General features: G+C 39.0%; 1 protein-coding gene across 1 annotated transcript in view; it reads right to left on the bottom strand.

Moving 5' to 3' along the window:
* Positions 1-928: 928 nt before the first annotated feature.
* The window catches only part of gabrg3 (gamma-aminobutyric acid type A receptor subunit gamma3), a 54358-nt gene continuing 33967 nt past the window's right edge, over positions 929-21319 (bottom strand). The window contains exons 6-9 of the mRNA XM_081606614.1: positions 16011-16148; positions 14195-14347; positions 11539-11738; positions 929-9264 (exon numbers count right to left, since the gene is read on the bottom strand). Coding sequence (XP_081462740.1) covers positions 8986-9264; positions 11539-11738; positions 14195-14347; positions 16011-16148 — 770 coding nt within the window. The 3' untranslated portion in view covers positions 929-8985. The remainder of the gene's footprint in view (positions 9265-11538; positions 11739-14194; positions 14348-16010; positions 16149-21319) is intronic.

Here is a 21319-nt window from a genome sequence, read left to right on the forward strand (position 1 = left end):
TCCATTTACCATTTATGATGTTTGATTTAATAATGGCTCATTTCACAGAGGCACACTGTGATAAATACCCATTTACTTTCACTCTGCAGTTCGTTCAAAATGGAGGCATCCTGTTGTCAGGAAAAGCGAAGCACTGTGAATGATTAGCTCGAGGTGATGGCGGTTTTCATCCGTGGCTTCACACATCTTGAAACACTCCGTCTCCACCTGAGCCTGGTTCGGCCTCGGATGAAGGCTTTACGTCTTTATTTCTGACATGTAAGTGTAATTCGGAAAAATCGACCTTTAGATGCAATAAACGGTTGTGTTAATCCTGGATGTTTCGTGTGGCTGCAAAACACAAAGCTGGGACTCGTATTTTGACCTGCGGGAAAACAGTAAGAAAAAACAATTTGTTGATTTATTTATAGGTGTTTTCCCAGGGACAGCCAATCATGTCGCTGCTCTGTACTTCTGGACTGAAAAGCCTTATTGGATTTCAGACACGGGGAATTAAATTTAAAGGCAGACGTGGCGACACTTTGTTTCAATTTAAGACAAACCCCCCCCCCCCCAACAACCTTTAATAAATGTTTTTCTTTCACTATTATGATTGTTTTTGCTGAGAATCAGAGGTTGAAGATGACAGTCACTGCATTATTTTTTGACACATGTTGTAAACACTGAGTCATGAAGGGGACAGTTAACTTTTAAATCTGTTTTATGAATTGACTGTCAGCGCAAAGGGAAGAAATTCTCAGAAAAGTGGAAGGCAGATGGCCAACAGCAGCCTCCTGTTTTGGCTGATCTGAGCAAGTAAATGAGAAAAAGTCCTGAGATAAAGAAGCCAACGTCTCCTGCTCATCTCAGGTCCTCAGGAAACTAAGTAAATGCAGCAAATTTACTTTGAATAATTGCTTTAATTGTAAACAATAATTGATTACACTCCTTTATGTTTCTAAAAAAACACTTTTAATTCATTTTTTTAATCATCATTATCACACATTCCAGATATAAAAAGTGACAGTAGTAGGGGGGGGGGGTAAAAAAGCAGGAACATTGGGAATGAATCAGAAAAGCTTAAGCCAAAAGAACGACATGTAAAAAAAAAAAAACACCCCCACTCACAGGACACTCTTACACTTGTACTCCACCGTACCACTGGATGACACATCTACTGTACTGCATGTTACACTGATGTCACAGGTATGAGCGGATTGAAGCAGATTAAGCGAAGTATCAGTTGTATAAGAAGAGAAAACGTGTAGACAAAAGAAAGACAGAAGTTGAAAATGTGTACACCTTTCAGAAGTCTTAGAGGACTTTAGCACAAAGATTGTCCATCGTTACACGAATGGCTAGGGTTAGTGATAGCCCTAACACCTTCAAGAGTGTCAGACATTGATATTTGTTACTCTGTAAGTTTCCGCTCCAGTGGCAGCTACTGCAACAGCACGACATGCAGAAAACAAGGCTCCGGCATGGCAGAGTAAACTGAACAGAAGAGTCTTTGGCTTTTTCATTCTGACAATACTCACCGAAAGCGGAGTAGTGTTTGCACTTAAGTTTGTTGAACGTCAGTCAACAACAAAAAAGAAAAACAAAAAACGCTCTAATACGCCGGAGATTGTGTCTGCTTAAGGGCCAAAACAAAGGCGAATCACGAAACACGCATTGTTAGTTTTAGAGATGTTGACAGGGAACATCGGCGACAGAGGGATGAGTTTACCGCCTCATCGCCAGCTCGGCGTCATGGATGTCTGGGATCTGCATAAGTCGCGGTTATCCTCGGCGCAGATGACGCGGCGCCCTGAGCCGGTATTCTGACTATCTGTTCCCAGGCTCAGCCTTGGAGCGACAAACATGAGCTGGGACCCGATCCCAGACCGAATCCCTCTCTTTGCTTCCCCAATGTGTGCTGTCTGGTCGAGGGACACGATGGGAAAACGATCAAGAAAAATGATCGGATAACAAATGCTGGTCATGGAGAAGCGGCGACTGTCAGAGGAAAATTATTTTTGCCAGTTTGACCAACACAACTTTGTCAAAAATGTCATATTTCACATTAAAAGGTAATGGATTTTTACTTGCAGAAGACTTAGACTACAAAAGAATCATTGTTTTAGCATTCTGCACTTATTGGTGCAAGTACAGGTCTGCTGGAGAGACTTTGAGAACAAGAGATTTAATCTGTCTTACACTGCAAAAACACTAAATCTTATCGCGTATTTTTGTTCTAGATTTTAATGCAAACATTCTAATAAGCTTGAAAGAAGTCAAAACTAACTTACAATAAACTTTTCACTCCATAGAAATAGGAGTTTGATCCTTAATGTTGATTCAAAAGTAGTAGAACCAGTGGCAGATTTTTTTCTCTAATAAAACATTTATTCCTCATTATAAGTGAAAAACAGACAATTGAGATAGTACTTTGCATCAATATTAAATGATTAACTGAAAACGAGCTCCTATCTTGTTGATATGTTGCTTCTCAGGCAGTTTTATCTTATTTCAAGTGTACAAACATGGTCTCACTGGAAACAAGTCAAAAATACTCAGTAAGGTTTTGTGTTTTTGCAGTCATATATCTTATAATAGTGTCATGTTACAAGAGCCAATATGTCTGACTTTAGTGCAAGCCCCCCATCTCAAGTAGCTGCCAGTATCCTCTTTATTTCATACTTGGTTTATCAGTATATGTAAAAAAAAAAAAAAAAGGAAAAGAATTTTCTTTTTTGTTTTCTCTGCCTCTGATTCATCCATTGAAAGCGTCTCAATAGTCTCTGAATCACCAAACTATATTCCTCTTGACAGAGGGCATCTTCACGTACCTTCTGAAGTAAACCACAGTGCCTCAACACAGAACACATTTATAGAGAAAACTAGGCTGATGCCTGTAGGAATTTTTTGACATGATGGTTCTTGGGGTTAATAATCAAATGTATTAGTAGTTGGGAAGCATTATTCATGATGATAAAGCGTCTTTGCAGGATGGTCCTCTCCTGTTGTGTTTACTGATGTATCCAAATTGTGTGGTAAATGTTTCTAAAAGTGAAGTAAATGAGTTGTGGACCTGTCACATCTGTACTGATCCTGTTTTGTATAGTGCTTATAGAGGAAAGATGTAGGACTTACTTTAACTGCGTCAAAACAGATTATCGTTTTTTTTATGTCCATATTTGGTGATCAACTGACCTTCAGGGACTTACAGTGTGACGCTAAATGAGTAGCTTTACGTTGAAAAATGTTTGTAGGTTGTATGTATGAGAAAGTTACTTGGGCTACTGGTAAACAAAGCCACTCAAGTGCATCTTCGTCGGCGCAGACAAAACGCCTGCATAGATTAAGTAACTGATGGGTTATTGCGCCGACGTTTGAGCAGAACAATGGTGGATGTGTGCAGAATCAGAGTTGGGACAGTTATTCTGGTCAACCTTTTGACATGTTCAAGTTTATTCTCTATAAAAGAGGTTTAAACTCATTTTCGTTTTGGGCCAAATCAACATCGCAAATGCACTTAAAGGGCTGGTTGTGTCAGAATGTATTGATGAAACCTGTTCACAAACTGTTAAAATATCAACAAATTCTTAAACTTAAATTATATTATTGAACATATTTTCAGTCCTTCTAGGATTTTGTGATTTTTTTCTGCAATAAAAATCAGTTTGTGGTGCTAATTTGGATTTTATTATATATTTTTTTTTAGCAAAATCTGCAATAAACTCCCAATTAAGTGTTCACGCTAAAATTTCCATGATAATTCTCAAAAAAACTGGAGGGACTGATTGATATAATTTCGTAGTATACAGATAAAAAAACTGCATTAATTTGACTGAAAACCTAATATTTGAGTCTATAATCTAGAAAGCCACATCAAAAGCTATGGTGGGCCGAATTTGGCCCACAGGCCTCGATTTTGACACACGTGAACAAGATACATTGGAGGTGGATGCTGGAACATCATTGTCTTAAGTTGGATTGAAACAATATTTTTGGGTAAAATATGTTGAGAAGTGTAGATTCTCAGGACAGAATGTGTTGAGAGACGTGTCTTTAACACAAAGCGTTCCTTATTAAGACGAGGGATTAGGCCTTTGGCTTCTTCAAGATACTCAAAAGTCTTTTTCACAAAACACTGAGGCAGGATTAAGAGGCCTTTTGCTGCCCCTGTGCTGTTGCCAGGTAATAGAAGAGTATTAGCCGCGCTGCGTAAGGGTGAGCCGGTGTTGCAGGTCAAGTGTGTGACTCGGCGATCACCGAACTCTTCGATACGTTGTTTCCTGCCGTTCAGGCAGTGGAGTCTACAGAGACAGAGCAGATCGCTGCTCTTCAGTCTGGTGTGTTTCAGTTTTGGTGAAAGTGGATGTATTTAAGAAACAGATTTCCAACACACACCGCTGAGGTCCACTTGCCACCGTCATTCGTTTCATGACGCAGGCTCAAGCTTTTGTGACCAGTGGCGCCCCCCAGAGACGGGGCTCGTACTGCAGCCTCTGTTTTGTGAACAAGGCAGCAGAAACTACAAGGTAACTCGCAGATGAACTTCTTTTGGAATATTACAGGGAACTAAAAGCAGAAACGGTCTCTGTCGTGTTGCACCAAGTTTCACAGCTTTCCAGGCTGCCAGACGCAATTTACACTTGTGAGAGTAGAGAATCATCAGTGGCATCAGCAGTGACTGCTGTGGAGGAAATCCTCCAGCCAGAGAGGCTCAGCCTGTTAAAGATGTTTCACACCATCCCGGTGTTAAACTGCCAGCGCTGCAAACTTTTTGGCTCCTGTGTTAATCGAAAATATACGAGGTCAATTAAAAACCCAAAAAAGATTCAATTCTTTGGTGGGAACCTGCAGACACAAAGATCTTGTAGTTCTGCACTAAAACTTTTTAGGAACATCATTTTCAAATCTGCGTGAGGGAAGTTTCATGTGCTTTAAGAACAACAACTCAGTTCATCATTTGGTTATTTTACTTTGATTAAGAATCCTAATCTAGATTAGCTCCAACCTAACTGAGTACCAGAACCCAAATTACAAGATTTGATGAATATGAGCATTTATGATTATCTTTATAACTTGTAATACTTTACTACAAAGGAAAATGTATTGATATGTGCTGCAAAAAACCACCCCAAATATTATTGGTCTGGTTTCTAGTGCAAATATCTTAGTAAACTTGAAATAAGATAAGACTAACAAGTAATTTTTCAGCACAATATAGAAGCTTGTTTTAAGTCAATAATTGCTTAATATTGAAGGAAAAGTTTTTTTTTTTCCCATTGGCATATTATTTATTGTTATAAGTGAATTAATCAGTCAATGGACTGTACTTTTTCATCAAGTATAGAAATCTAAACCAATAATACTTGGTAAAATTTTGTGTTTTTGCAGTTTGGAAGGTCTTTAGGTAATGAAAAAGTTTAATTACGGTTATGAAATCAAAGTAGGAAGAGACCATATACAGGTACAGAGCTGAAGAGACTAAAATTGTATCTACAATATTGACATATGGACAGTGTTTCTGATGTGTATGTCACCCCAAACCTCCATTTCCTGTGTGAATAATCATTGGCTGCTGTGATCAACCAATTTAAATGTTAAAGTAGTGTTAGCATAAATTATCAATGTGTTTTTTTAAAAGACTGGAGTTGTTTTCAGTCTGCTGTGGTTTCAGCCGTTATCAGACGAGCCGTTAGCAACGACCTCTGGGTCCAATTAATCATGATTTATATTCTGTAGAACGAAGATAAGATACTGCAGACACCTTTTACCCTCATTTCATAGTTTCTTTTTTAACCATCTCTCTAACAACAAGCGTAGCACCTCAAAGGACACCTTATTGGACAGATCCTCATCCTATAAACACATTTTGAAGACTAAACATCTGGACGGTTGTTAAAGACAGAGTCTGACTAACAAAGCAAAACGCATTAAAAGCACAGTGTTGCATTCAAATAACAGCCGTGTAAATGCCTAATGTGAAGGGTTATGCAATCTATTAATCAGCCCGAATGCCAAACAAAGGAACAAAACAGAAGTGCTGCTGTCAGGCTGAATGAGCAATCACACTTTCATTACACTTTTCAGCATCTTGTTGATCAGCAGCCACTCTGCACTCCTCTGCCGGTTCGGCGATTTCCTCCAGTCACGTAACAGTGACCACTCAGTTTCACATCGACTGCATAATGTTACAGTTTGATTAGTTAATCAGTCTCCATGCAGTGATGCTAGCTCTAGGAGTAAAAAGAGAGGCAGGGAGTCGTTAGCTTTAAATTTGCCACGGTAACCGGCCGCTGCGCACATCCTGTACTGTGCGCAGTACGGGATGTGCTGTACTGCCAGGTCCTGTTTGAGTTCAGACGTCGGGGTTTTAAGACTTTCCTCTACCAGCAAAGAAATGACATGGCACTTGTGTGAAACAACTGACAGGAAAACAAAGACAGTCTGAAACAAAGTAAAAAAAACATGAAATCCTACAAACTATTGTTGATCTAGTTTCTAGTGCAAACATGTTAGAACATTAAAACAAGACAAAACTAACTTAAAGTACGTTTTCAGCTAGATGTAGGAGCTTGTTTTAGGTCAATATTTCCTTACTATTTACCAATAATAAAGTATTAGTTCCACTGGCAGATTAATTCACTTATAACATGGGAAAAATGTCTTATTAGTAAAATAATCTGCCAGTGAAACTAGTACTTTGTCAACGATATTTAAACAGGCTGAAAAGTTACTTTTAAGTTAGTTTTGTCTTAAGTGTTCTAAGATTTTTGCACTAGAACCTAGATCCAAAATACTTAGCAAGATTTTGTGTTTTAGCGGTGTGATAAAGTTTACATTAGCAAAAAAAAACATTAGCAAAAAACACGATTTGTTAAAAAAGACACTCGGCTCCCTACAGTTATTTTCAGAGGTAAATCAGCTGAGTGGGTTACTTTAACTCCAACTTTAACCCACTCAGAGTCCAGTGAGAACATAGGAAAATTAAATTACTATATAACCAGCTTATATTAAAACAATCATTCAATCTCCAAATGTGGCAAAACCTCATCAGGATAATTGTCAGTTGTTTGCATGCAAGCAAATCAGGAGGCGACAACGATGAGGCCCAATAAATGTGATTGGGCCCACAGATAATGTATAATCCTATTAGATTTAACCTAAGATGCTGAACAGATTAACATAATTCCTTACTTATTTATTTCAGTGTGTGTGAGTCTCTGTGGGTGTGTGTATGTTTGTGTTACATGAGTTACAATTGGTATACAATGAAAACACAATGTGAGATTGTGAAATAGGTTAAACAAGGTTTGAACTTTACAGTAAGGAGGTTTGCTTTTGTAAAAAAAATAAATATTGAAGGTGGCTGTAAGTCACAAGTGTGTTTTTGTACTTCTTGGTCACATTTGATGAGAGGAACTGAGTGATATTAAACAATTTTCAGACTAAACATTTATATATATTTGTTTTAAGGCAAATTATCCTTATTTGAAACGGACTCAACTAAATAAATGATCCCTATAAGAAAACAAGCTAGAAAGAAACTGACGTTACAAACCTAAATACACTGAAAACCTACATCAACACCTCACAGAATGAAATATAGTCGACACTAGCAGGCGTCCATCCAGCTGCCTTAAATTAACACGTTTAAAATCAATATGCCTTAAAAATCCTAACCTTTAACCTTTCAGAAACAAACCAACAAATAGAGCTAATAACCTGGATTATAATCGAGAGTAAAAACGGCAGAAAGCGTCATTCATCGTTGTAGTAATGTAAAAAAAAAATAAAAATTAATAAAATGTAAAACTTGACATAACTGCTTGTGCGTAAATAGAAAAGCAACAATTATTTATACTTCTGCTGAAGTACTTATAATTATGAGTATTGTTTATAGAATTAACACCCAATAAATATATCAAGTCTAACAAATGAGGTGCTAAAGTTGGGACGCCGAGCGGATCATATGGTGTTGGGTGTTTTTCAAGTCCAGAAATATTTCCAGCGGTCGGGTTTGTCTTACTTGTAGGCAGAGGCAAAATGGTAGCAGCCTTCGTTCAACCAACTGCAGTGTGCAGTAACAAGTGGGGGAGGGGACAAGCTGCATTTTTCTATGATGCACATAGTCAGAGAAAACACACATTACTCTGGAACTTTGTCTGGCATCTTAATAAACCTTTAAGTCCTAAACGGAGTGCTGGTGATCCAGCCAAACTTGCAGTACCGTAATCCCGCCACACGTAGCGCTATCTGACAAAATTCCAACGGTTTCTGAAAGGGGACACGTTGCGCTTTCCAGCCAATATCGGGTTACTACAATAATTGTTTTAGTCACAGGACATTTAAAGAACTGCGTAGAATTAAAATAAGTAAAAAAATATCCAGGTGGACATTTTAAATTTAGAGGTAAAAGGTTTTAAAAGGACTGTAAACCAAATACAACTGCAAAAATGTAAAACCTTGATATGAGTAACACCTCATAGCTAGTCCCATCAAATAGCTGAAAGTAACAGTGAAAGTATTCCAATAATACGTGTGTTTATTGTACCACGTGACTACTTCATAAACTTATTGATAATCAGTCAAAGCCAGGTTCTTCCGATCTACTCTATAAATGATAACTCCCTGATTATTGTTACGGATGGCATCTACCCCTCCAAAGGAAGGCACTAGGAACGGTTTGTGTGTCCTTGGATTTTCATCGGCTCGACTCGACCAACGGCTGGATAACAGTATTCCTACAACACAGAGCCGTCTACCTGCCTGAGCAGACTGGGGTCCCGGTGTGCGGCTCGCTGCCCGTTTGTCCTCACAGTCCTTTCAAACTCTGCTGTGTTGGATTCTCACGCCTAATGTCCCCACAGAAGAAACCTCCACCTGCAGAAACAGGCTGGATGTTGCTCTCTTATCCAGGTAGCTCCTTCCAAACAGCTTATTTGCTGTCACGGTTCCTTACATCACTACTGAAACCCATTACTTTCTGACTTTTCTGCCGAGTGTGTTGTACTAAAGGTAGAGATATCCGACCCAGTACACAATGTTGAACAGCAAGAAGGACGTGGGGAAAAACACACGCGAGTAAGCGTCCAGTTCCAGTAGGTCTATGTGGACTCTTCCTCTTCTCCAGGCGCCTCCTTTGCATTCTTCAAAGCAGCAAAAGAAGCTCTGGCAGTCTTTCCCGTCCAGACACTCATAGACGCAGGCGTCCTCGAACTCCTGCCAGTACATGGCATTGTTTAGAGCGATGACGGTGTGCGGAGGAGGTCTCACATCCAGCACAAAGTTCTGAAACACAAGATGTTGTGAAATTAGATTGAATGTTTCGCAAAAAAATACGTTGAATTTCCAGGGAAATGGACAGTTCTGTTATACGCAGTGCCAACTCCCCTCCTCGCTTAGCTAACACTGGACCAACTCTCCATACAGTAGGTCCTGAGGTTCGTTAAGTCTGTAGAGTTTCATCCTGGTCAGGACCGTCACATGGTTTTCATGGAAGTCCAGCGGACCTGGAGGTTTTAGCTGATCTCAATCTTTAATTTTAGTGCAACAGAATACCAAACCAGACCAACCATGACCAATGAATGACAGACTGCTTAAAGACTGCTAGGTTTCCCCCAGAAAATTTGCTAAGCCTGGTGGTTGGGTGCTAAGGCAGTCATTCATCCAACGGGCTGCTGTGTTTTTGAGTTAAAAAATGTTTAAAGTTGACAGGAAATATGAAAATATCACTTGATAATTAAGTGTCCTTAAAATATTGGATGATTAATACCTGAACAAAAACTATAAAGTCTTAAAAAATTGCAAACATAAAAAAACAACAACTTAAAATAAATAAGCAATGCTTAGCCTGGAGGGGGCACAAGTAAAGCCTGGTGACCCGCCAGGCTTATAATACACAGAGGGAAACCCTGAGACGGGTAGAACTAAAATTGGAAAATGATGAGCAAAACAAGGATATTTACCGTACATTAAATGAAGAACAAACGAAAAAATACTTTATTTACAAATCAGGACAGATATTTTAATTTAATCCCTTTAATTACTCAAAGCGTAACAACAAAAAAAGTACCCAAATTATGAAGCACACCTGGTGTGGTGCAATCCCAGAACTAATAAAAACTGAATAGCACTGAATTCTTAGAGAAAAGTTTCAAGCAACTGAGACACATTTATTTGCATTCATTAATTTAATTTGAGATTATATTTTATGCCCACTTTACCTGTAGTCTTGCTTCAGTGAGAAACAGCTGTAATTTGGAGTTGCATTTTATCTTGACAGAATAATAACACGATTCTGCAGCTTCAACAATTGACGTTTGTTTACTCGTGTTGGAAAAACTCAATGCTGACTGTATGCTACAGTCTGTAGTGAATCCCCAAAGGACAAGTCCTCACGGACCGGACACCGACACCGACAAGATGATAAATCACTACATGCACTAATGGCATGAAGCGGTACGGCGTAGACCTTGTGTCTCCTAAGTGGGCGGGGTTTCATTGTTGTAAAAGTGGGGCTGTCTGGGTGGATGACGGAGGAATTTGTGCTGTATGATGCTACAGGTGGAAGTCTGAGCTAAAAAATACATGTCTAAATGAAATGTACGTTCTACTGGGAATATAGATTCATGTTCCCCTTTGCTTTAAGATGTTCTCATCTTTGCAGAAATATAGACTTTAAACTGAATGAATTTGCTCTGAATTAATTGAGCTTAATGACAGTTTGTGACAAATGATTATTTATTACATTAAATTATAAACCAAAAACTTGCTGCTGATCCAAAAACGAATGTTGAATGTTTCTATTTCAACTTTCTTTCTTTACTTAATACATAAAATTATCCAATCATTGAATATTTATTTATTCATCATATTTTTTTGTTGAAATCAGTTTTCACTTTGACAGTTTTACGCCATTTCCCTTTTCCCGGTGGTTTTCTCAAGATAACGTCCTAATTTCCCGATGGTTTTCTCGAGTTAATCTCAATAACTCAAATGACATGAGTTTGAAGGATGGAATCAAACTCAACATACACACCAAGCATCTCATGATCTCGAAAAAACAAACTTTGTTTTTTTTTATTATCTCGAGAAAATCGTCGGGAAATTAACTCAACAAAACCGTTAGGGGAGAAAAGTACGAGGAAAACATACTTTTTCAACTTCTGTATTAAAGGGGATTTTGTTTAGTTTTTTGTTGTTGTTTGTTTTTGTCCTTAAAGCCAAATTTTGTTGATTGATTTTAAAAGCAATACAAAGGTAGCACATGCAAGGGGGTTAGTGCTTTTTATAGACACTGTAAATGAAATAAATGAATTTTTGTTTCGGCTCGGCGACTGGCTCCACGTAAGGAGAGGGGCCCTAACATTTGGGGTTTGAGTTATGCTGTAATTCTATTTTATATATATAAATCTCCCTGTTGGGCTGTAACACCCACAACCTCTGGGGAGTCAAATTAAAGGATGGATGCTTAAGTCACAAAGTCGTTTTAATCCTAGTTGGAAACCGCAGAATAAAAGCTTGACTGACACACATAGAGAATCACGCTCAGGCCGAACGCACCAGCCTTTTAGGTTCCATGTAGCTCGGCCTCCGAATGCTGTATGAGTAGTAATTTAACGTTGCGTACTCCATCAAGGCAGCAAAGACAAACAGAAAGCAAACGGTGACGAAAAGGTCCATGGCGGTGACGTAAGACACTCTGGGTAACGACGTCCTGGCCACACTACTCAGAGTGGTCATGGTGAGGACTGTGGTGATCCCTGAGAGAGCAAAAAGGGAAGAAATGCATTCAGTTGGAGCAAAATAACTTTTTATTTTTTTATTTAACATAATCACAGTCCAAAGAGCTGAGTATCTTTTAAATGTACACCTTTTCGGGTCGATCTGAGTTTCCGGCTGCGGTTTCGATTAAAGAGCTGAAAACTGAAAATCGTATAAACCTCGATAAGCTCGTATCGACGTACTTAATGAGAACGTCTTTTAGTTTCTTACACTCAAGTTTTTCCATTCAAGAGTTTTAATGCCAGTCAGGATGGGAAAAAAATTAATAAATAAAACATCTGTTATTGTTTTACTGGCGTTCCCACGGTAACCATCTGGCATCTCACACTTTTCCATTATCCCTGGGCTGCCGCTGTGATTGCCCTCATCCTCCTTTCTGCCAATGCTGCGGCAAACATTTCAAGGTGTTGCCATAGCAGCAGGTAAACACCTGAGGAGCGTCCATAATGACTGATTCCTTACTGGAAATTAATCATTTTCCTCAGTAAACCTGTTGACCTTGGTCATTTTATGCATTCATTGTCTTTCTCCTGCATCCTCATGTCATTGTAATTGATGAACATCCTTTAAAGAGATTAGGATTTTTTTTCCCACCTACAATCAATACTGTCAGAAGAATTGTGATAAAAACTAAATACGACATCGATTTAATAATTTAGCCAGTCAGTCAGTCAGAGGTCTGGACTTTGACTGGGTCGTGACAACGCCTCTGTTCTTTTGTTGTTCAGGAACTGAGCAGACCGGAGACCGCTCCAGAAGCAGGAAGCGGACTGTAGCGCAGGGCATTCTGGGTAAATACAACCAAAACAAATGCCATGAGTCTAGTACTAGCGGGAAAAAAGATGAAAGAGAAATCCATACAAACACTAAAACCTGACACCACTCAATTTTTGGTTAGAATTTGTGAAGAGGGAGGTTGCGCTCATGTCTTCTTCAGAGGTTTCCGTGTCATTACAATCAGGCGTCCCTGCCGCAGCGCCACCACAAGCGAGGAGGTGGAACAGGTTTCTCTATCCTTGTGGATTATTTCACACAGCGCAGTTTGAAAGTGAAACGCAGCAGCTGAAAATGTAGCAAAAGTTACAACTTTCGTCCCCAACTGAGCTGAATTTACCAGAATATTTTAGAAAACGACGTTAGAGGCAACTTCTCACACCTGAGCTGTGACGCCACATTTGAGATTTTCTCCTGGTAACTCAAAGCAAATGGTGATATTTCAGTCTTTATCTGATACAGACGTCAGGAACTTAAACGTTTATCATGCAAACTAAGTCCTATAGCGTCAGAGATGGAGCTCCTCCAGACGTACACAGTCTGATCTGTGGGGAATTTACCAAAAAGATTACCAGCCAGCTATCTTAAATGTTTTCCACTTAAATAGCGTCCAACGATAGACATCAAATAGATTGAAGAATGTCTTATAACCCTTCCAGGATTGATGGGCAGCAACAATTTTTCCTCCAAGCCATTTTGCTAATGTTTTTCCTGCTGGCATTTTGTCAACACACACCTGTACGCTGCAGAAACTCCTGCTGGTATGGAGTCGGTCACACTTGCTGATGATTATTTAATTGAGTGCATCCGATTAGCAGCACATGGATGCTAATTTGTCTCTTACATCCCAGGATGGCACCAAGGTTCCCCCTTCGTTTTTTCCCAGTTTTCCCAGTGTTATATAATGATGGAGCGCGGTGACAGATGCCACAGCGTCAAGGCAAAACACAACACACAGACGCTGGTACTGGCTAATGGAGCAAACGACAGAGATCAAATTCAATTCAAATTCAAAAATACTTTAACGATCCCAAACGGAAACTAAATGTTGTTGTAGCTCGTGTTAATTCAAACTCTTCAAAGTGTTATTGCAGATGGTGATGGCTGCTGGCAGGACACAGCTCTTGTATTATAGCAAATAATAACAATAAATACAATCACACATAAACTCATCTTCTGAAAACACACTGAAAAAAGCAAACAGACGATTCAACTTAAATATATTGTGTTAACTGGTCATGAGAAATAAAATTAAAAAGTACATTTATTACGTCGTTTAGGTTGTTATGTTAAACAAACATAAATAAAGTAAATTTGACAAACTTACTTTGATTTTATGACAGAAATGAACATTATTATTATTATTTTTTAATTGGAGCTCCATTCTCTTTTCTCGATGCAGTTGCAAATGAGCATAGAAATTAATTATATGATTAATAAAGTCAATAGTGAGGAAAAGTAAAATTATTTACCTTTATAAATGCCAGTGGTCTGCACAACAACAGAGCATGCACAGAAATAAAAACGGCATAACACGACAGAAGCAGCGCTAGAAAAAACAAATTAATTAGAAAAAATATAAAGTGATATGAGTTGATGAATAAAATGCAAATCAACAAAATGTAGAAATTTTGCAATTATGTTCTGAAATATAAATGACCTAGAGCTGTTCTGGCCGGAGTGGCGTCCTTTTTGATCCAGAAGGAAACCCAGGAGAGAACCACGGTGAGGATGCAGGGGATGTAGGTCTGGATGGTGAAGTAGCCCATCCTTCTGCTCAGGTCAAAGTACACCGTCATCACCACGTAGTCACCTGAGGTTACAAATATTACGACAATTACCAAAAACGAGAAAAAAACATTTGCAAATTACACACGTTGAAAGTCGAGCAGCACAGTTGAGTACTGAGTTGCACCTGAAAAACCTTCCCTGTAACAAACCAAACACATATTTTCTTACCGTTTGTGTTAATCTAAACCATTTATATGAATCTTGTCATTTCCGTTCCGCATGCTGCTGCTGCTGCAGCTTCCAGATGTGTCGTTCTGATTGTGCAGATTGCTTGTTTTTCCTAATGGAAAACGTGAGCCGTGTCCGGCGCTGCGTCCAGAAATGCAGCGCCCTAATAGAAAAACGTGCTGTGCCCAGTGTGTTGAGTCACTGTGAACGCCAAAACACCACAGAGCAGATTAAGACACGAAGATACTGGAAAGTCACCGGATCAGAGCCGCCCACGTCGGCTCCTGTCCTGCTGTGTCTTGAGAAATAAGTTCGGCAACAGGAAACAAAAGGGAATTTTGACGCATGTGTGTTACTAATTATGCACTCCTGTTCGAAATATGAATGTTTTTTGGCATCAAGGATGTGTCCACTATCCACAACCTTTTCAGATTATTTTAATTTTTTTACACTCAAGCCCTCTAGTGGTCAAATAATTGGCAGCCTGGTTTATCTTGTGAACAAATTCCATAAAATACAGAGTTAAATGTAAAGAAAGGAGATGCCAGGTCGTTGTTTCCCTTCGGCTTCGGGGTCTTTCTGCACAGAAACCACAACTAAACACTAAAAAAGTGCGACAGATGTATGAAAGTAAATGTGTGGTCAGAAGGTTTTGGATCAGGGTTTTACAGAGCCGTCATTTAAACCTTTAAACTCTTAAGAAATAGATTCAGAGGGAAAGAAAATATTCATAACGCTTTAAGATTTCTGTGAAAATAAAATGAGAGGAAATTTCAGATAGTCTGAACACAGAATTATGTCTAGCAGTAGATGGCTCTATTTTAGCATGCTTAAAAAAACACCTTACTGCATCGTTGCTAAAGTCTTATTTTCATATGTTACTTCCTCTTGTATGTTTTTCTTCTTGAGTCTTATGTACATAATTTTTCTTCTTTGTCTTTTTGTCAACAACATAAACAATGCTCTACAATGGAAAAGGAGCGAATGAAAATCAAACAATAACTAAAAGCACATCATGATTCATGTCATTCAGGATCAGACAGAAATAAACTTGATGCAACCACTTTCTAATTTAGTTAACTTTAAAGTATTTACACATGAATGGAAGTCTACTGAGAAACCACTGAATTATCTGCAGCCTTAGATTAAATGTGAAGCTCAGAATTTCATCACTACGTTCAAACTTGTTTTATTCTCGTCTCTTCAAAACCAAGAAGAGAAATACGGCGGCGGCCATTTTTATGCAGTTCCTTAGACACCAATTGTTTTTGTTAAAAGGTGAATGTTGTGCAAAATTATTTAATTAAACTCTTTTTATTTTATTTGACATACAGTTCTGAAAGTGAACCATCCATGCTAATCTTATCTCCTTCATATTTTTGGTTTACATCTACCCATATGCACACATTTCTGCTCATAAATCTTTACAACTTGAAGGAGCGTTTTGGTGTTCAGATGGAACCGTCGTCTCATGCTTGTCCACAAAACGTCTCCAGTTCATAAGCGTCGGATTTTACCTGCCGTCGTCTTTATGACGTCCGTTGTGTTTCTGAGGCCCATGAAGTCGAACTGGTACAGACGCCAGGACTTCTGGTCGGCCGCCTCCACCGAGTTCTTCCTCCACTTGTAAATCATCTCATCTTGCGAGTATCCATCTGGAATTACACATAATTGCACATCCTAATGATCGATCCCCCACAAACACGCACACCCACACGCACACACACACCCACCCCCACACACACACACACACACACACACGCACGCACGCACGCACACACACACACACACACACACACACACACACACACACACACACACACACACACACACACACACACACACACACACACACACACACACACAGACAGAACTGGGGACAACCAGAGCTACATTTGTCTTGAGCTGGAGACTGGCTTAATAAAAAGCCCAGCCTGGAATGAAGACAAAAAGAAGAAAAGTGAGTTAAATGGAAGCTTTGGCTCAGTAACGTGGCGAGTCGGTCTTGTTGTGGGGCTAAGACTTCGCACAACGCCAACCGAGCCTTTGGAGGATTTTTACAATCAAGTCATTGCAGGTTAATGTTGGGGTTTCTTTGCCAAATTCCAAGTGGAGATATCATCATCTCCAATAGGATCACTGACAGAATTATAATCCTGCTTGATAGTGATTTAACGTAATCAATTTTAAATAAACAATGTGAATTGTTGGGAAAATGGTCCTCTAATCGGTCATAATTAATAAACTAATAACCATTTAACGCTAACTATTTGATTAAATCAATATTCAGCAGGTCATTTGCATAATGTTCATGAGAATACTCCTGATTTATAAGTAAAAAAAATTCAGACGACTTAATCATCAGGACCAAACGTCACGTTCACACGCCTCGTCTCGTCTGATTGTACCTCTCTGGAATCAAAGAGAGTTGACAAGACGATCACAGTCCCTTCAGAAGGCGACTTGTTCTCCTCAAACTGGGTCAAACACAGGAAACACACTCTCTTCTCTGCACTAGCACTCAAAGGTGTACACACACCTGTTAAAAATTACAGGCTTTTAAGATTGATGAAATGTTCAGCCGCATATATTATTTCAAACCTTTTTCCTCCAGTAATGCAGGATATATCTTAAACTGAACAACAACAAAAAATCTATAAGAGGGAAGAAATCTAAAAAAAACAAAAGAGCTGCTTTGATAAAATGTGCAAAAATGAACACTTTGAAAACCCAGATTTATTCTTAATCAGTTTTAATCTGCCATCAATTATACTGGATCCAATTCATTTGTCATAGAGTTCAGTTGGATCATTTGGCTGAGACAATGTCGCACCAAACGCGTTCTGAGCGTCAGGCGCAGCCAGATTTGAACTGTTTGTGGCGTTTTGAGCGTCCAGCATAAAACAACGACTGAAGCTGACGCGCCCTCTACACGCCTCAACATCAAAGTAAAAAGGAATCGAACTGGAAGCGTCGGACGCGTTTGGTGTGAACGCACCATTACAGTGAGGTTACACTGGATCAAAATGATCTCATGTTAAAAAAATAAATAAAATAAAAAGATCAAAATGCATTACTTATTCATACCGTGGCTCAACATACAGGCAGTCATCTGTAATTGGAGAAAATATGGGACAATAGTGACATTTCAAAGAACCACTAAAATGCAGCCTGGCAGCACCAAGTAAACAAAAAGAGCTGAAATCATTCACCGATCTGAAGAAACTCAAGAACAGATGAGAAACAAAGTCACTTACATCTATCAGCTTTGACAGTTAAAAGATCATCTCAAGCTCAATTCATCCCTTTAAATATCTGTCAAAAATACACAACAGGCATCTGTAAACCAGTTATTTTTATTAAAACATTAGCTGAGATTAGGTATCAATTTAGAAAACCTGGATTAAAGTATCTTTTATAGTCTCCCTACTTGGAGTAGCCTTTGCTTTAGATGTGATTTTTAAACATGTTTTTGTCTGCCGTTTCTCCACATTTAACATGAAGTATCTGTGTGGCGTTCTGATTGTTCCAGAGCCCAACAGGTACGGCGGCTCCAAAAATAAATAAAACTTTTTCCCAAACGAGAAGAGAGACATCGCCATGGAAACCCGCGGACTGATCTTTGGGTAAGGAAATGCGTCTAATGGATCTCAGCGGGATGCTTCCACAGACGAGGCAGTCTAGCAAGTAGGTTTTAAGCCCTAATAGGCTGCATGGGGCGCAATCACACCGAATGGCTCTCTGATGCCACAAGATGACACATTATCCACACCTCACGCCTCATTTTCAGCCCCGCGCTTCTTTCTTCAAAGCAGCGCTGAGATCCCCGTCAGATGGACGGGAGAGCCTTTAGGAAGCTGAGCAGCAAAACATAGGAAGTAAACAATCATGTCACAGAAGACGACAGCAGTGGACGGAGAATGAGACACAATCACAGAGCCGTTGGACAGTAAGGACATTGCATCAAAGTCTGGGTTTTTATGACACATTTAAGTGTGGATATGAATTTTTTATTTTTTTATTTAGGTGATATAAATAAATATTAAGAACTTAAGGCATTTTTCTTAGAATTACAATTTGTATTCTTGTAAAAAAAAAAAAAAAAAAAATTAAACTTCAGACAAGCGTAAAAGATAATAAAAAATAATTAAATTCCAAGTCTTTCTGTCCAAGCAAGTTCAGTCTGAAAGCAGAAAACAAGATGGTGAAAAATGTCTCCAGAAACCTGAAAATGTCCACATGGGATATTGTAGGAAGTTCTTCCTATTTGTTATTTAGAAATGATTTCTGAGTCTAACAAATATGCAATGATATGTAATGATGATAATAATCATTACCATGTAGAGGTGTGACGATCGATAGGCCACCGATCATAATCGGCCGATTTCCGTGAAAAAGTGTATGATCGCTGATCACGGCCTCTTGTTGCCGATCACACAAACCGATCACCTGCTTCTCATTTCGCAGCCTGCCTGTGCAGCTGGTCTCCTCTTTCCTTCACACTGCGCAAACGCGCAGCAACAAATCCTAAGCAATGTGAAACTATAACGCACTGAGTGAATGGGGAAGTTTGCGTGTTGCGGCGGAAAATTGAAGCACGTGGGGTGAATGAAGCACGTCAAAAAGCATCAACACGACGAATCTAATATGGTATAAAAACAATGCCATACTTGATGGAGTTTGGCTACATCGAGGCTCACTGCAGTAAAGACGATCAGATAGCAGGTAAAGCAGTGCACAGCTACAAACACTCACCCGGATTAGCATGAAAGCTAAACAAATAACCCGCAAAATTATTTAAGTCATAGAGCTGCGATGTAAGTCGCTGGTTCTGCTCTCGCTGTTGAACCGCTGCTACGCTACAGGTAGTAATATTTCACAGACGGAGCGCCGCTTCTGCTCCACCTGGTAGTGACTCTCACACCGAATCTCTGCTTAAAGCTGCAGCATCTAACCTAAAAAATAAATTTTACATGAGTATTAAAACCTTCGCTGTCCTAACATGAGACAGATAATCTCTGAAAAAATAATTGATCTCCTCTCTGCTCTGCATAATTACTCCGCTCAGTCAGAAACAGCCAATCAGAACTAGCAGTAATCAGCTAGCCGTGATGCTATCAGGAAGTTTTTATTCAGTAACTCAGGATTGTTACTGATACTTGAATCTTTTGGCAATGTTGAGAGGTTTTATTTTGACTCTTTACATTATTTAGCCTCTTTAGAGCCTTCATATGTTTTCATATTGATAATTATCAATAGCAGTACAATTTGCACAATGCCTGTTTTGTTATGTTTTTTTCTTGGAAAAAGCTATTTAAAAGCTTTTATCTAAATTAGGGTGAATTCATGGTTCCTTTTTCCACATAATGTAACCATAGTGCTTATGATTAAAAAAATAATAATTATGTGATCGGTATCTGTGATCGGCCCTCATGGGTGATCGGAATCAGAATCGGCAGGAAAAAACCTGATCGGCACATCTCTATTACCATGTATGAACACGATATTCAGATTGCTGACGCCGGAATCAAATCCACAACTTTCTAACTCAAAGATTTCTTAAGAGTTAGAAGATTCACTGCAGCCTGCATTGACCCAATTCAGTTGTTTCTTTTGCAGTAATGTGACCTGTATCTGATCTTTTCATGACAATCTGTACAACACAGGTCGGACTCTTTTCAAAGGCGATCCGGGCCACTTGGATATCTGATACGTATCCGATTCAAATGCGACCTAACGACCAGGTGGGATGAATGAGATACTCGATAAATGTCACTATTCAGGGTCCTGATACGCAGAATAGAAAAACAACAAACATGGCGGACTATAATGAGGATTAAGGTGTTAATATGCTGGCAACAACTCCAATATGTAAGCTATGCTCCACCGTTAGCCTGCTTGTTTACTTCCTCAAACACTGAGCACTTCTTCTTTTTACAGCGGTTGGCAGAACACTGAGAACGCTGAGTCTATTGCGCCCTCTACTGCGCACGCGTGACACTTTCAGATCGTTTGCAGTTCACACTGGAGATCGCATGCAAGTCGCATATATTTGGACGTGTGAACGCCCAAAAACATCTGATTTGACAAAAAAAATTGGAATTGGGTCACTTTGGGCTGCAGCCTTATTCTACCTCCTGAGCCACAATCGCCCCTAAAATGACTTTAAGTTTGTCTGATATGAAGGATCAGCTTCTTGTCAGATGTGTTTTTATAAATTTAAGAACAAAACCTACAGATAAGAATTTACATGAAGTACCCATGGGGCATACATAGAATTTCTTTTACCTTTCTTTCTGGGTTGTGATTGATTGATTTAATTAAACTTTTTTTTCAGGGTGACAGGACTTCAATTAATTTTAAAAACAAGAATTCAGGAAATAGCTTTGAATACATTGTAGACTGTCCAAAGTGGGTCAAAATTAAACATACGGGCTTAACATAACCCAATATTTGAATGATTGTTCCTTAGAGAGCGGCAGCTAAGCTACTTTTTGTAGCCATCAACAAGATCCAGGCATAATCCTGGCTGATATTTTACCGGCCTTTGTGTTCAGAAGGGTTCGATTTAAATTGGTTGGTTTCCTGCCACAGATTCGGCTTTTCATCATGACCCATAAATTTTGAAAAAGGGGTTGAAAAGGCAATTCCATAATTTTAATGTAGTCCTGCTTTATTCATTACAAACTCAGGGAAGCAGCCAAATGAGATGAACACTACCAATTCTGATTATAGGAGTGAAAAAAGGTAAATGCCATATATTATGTAAATATATATCCACATCTGGCCAAAATGATGCATACACAAAATAAAATAAACTCAAATT

This window comes from Poecilia reticulata, chromosome 4, assembly GCF_904066995.2.
Source record: "Poecilia reticulata chromosome 4, P_reticulata-male-v2, whole genome shotgun sequence".
Classification (NCBI taxonomy): Eukaryota; Metazoa; Chordata; class Actinopteri; order Cyprinodontiformes; family Poeciliidae; genus Poecilia; species Poecilia reticulata.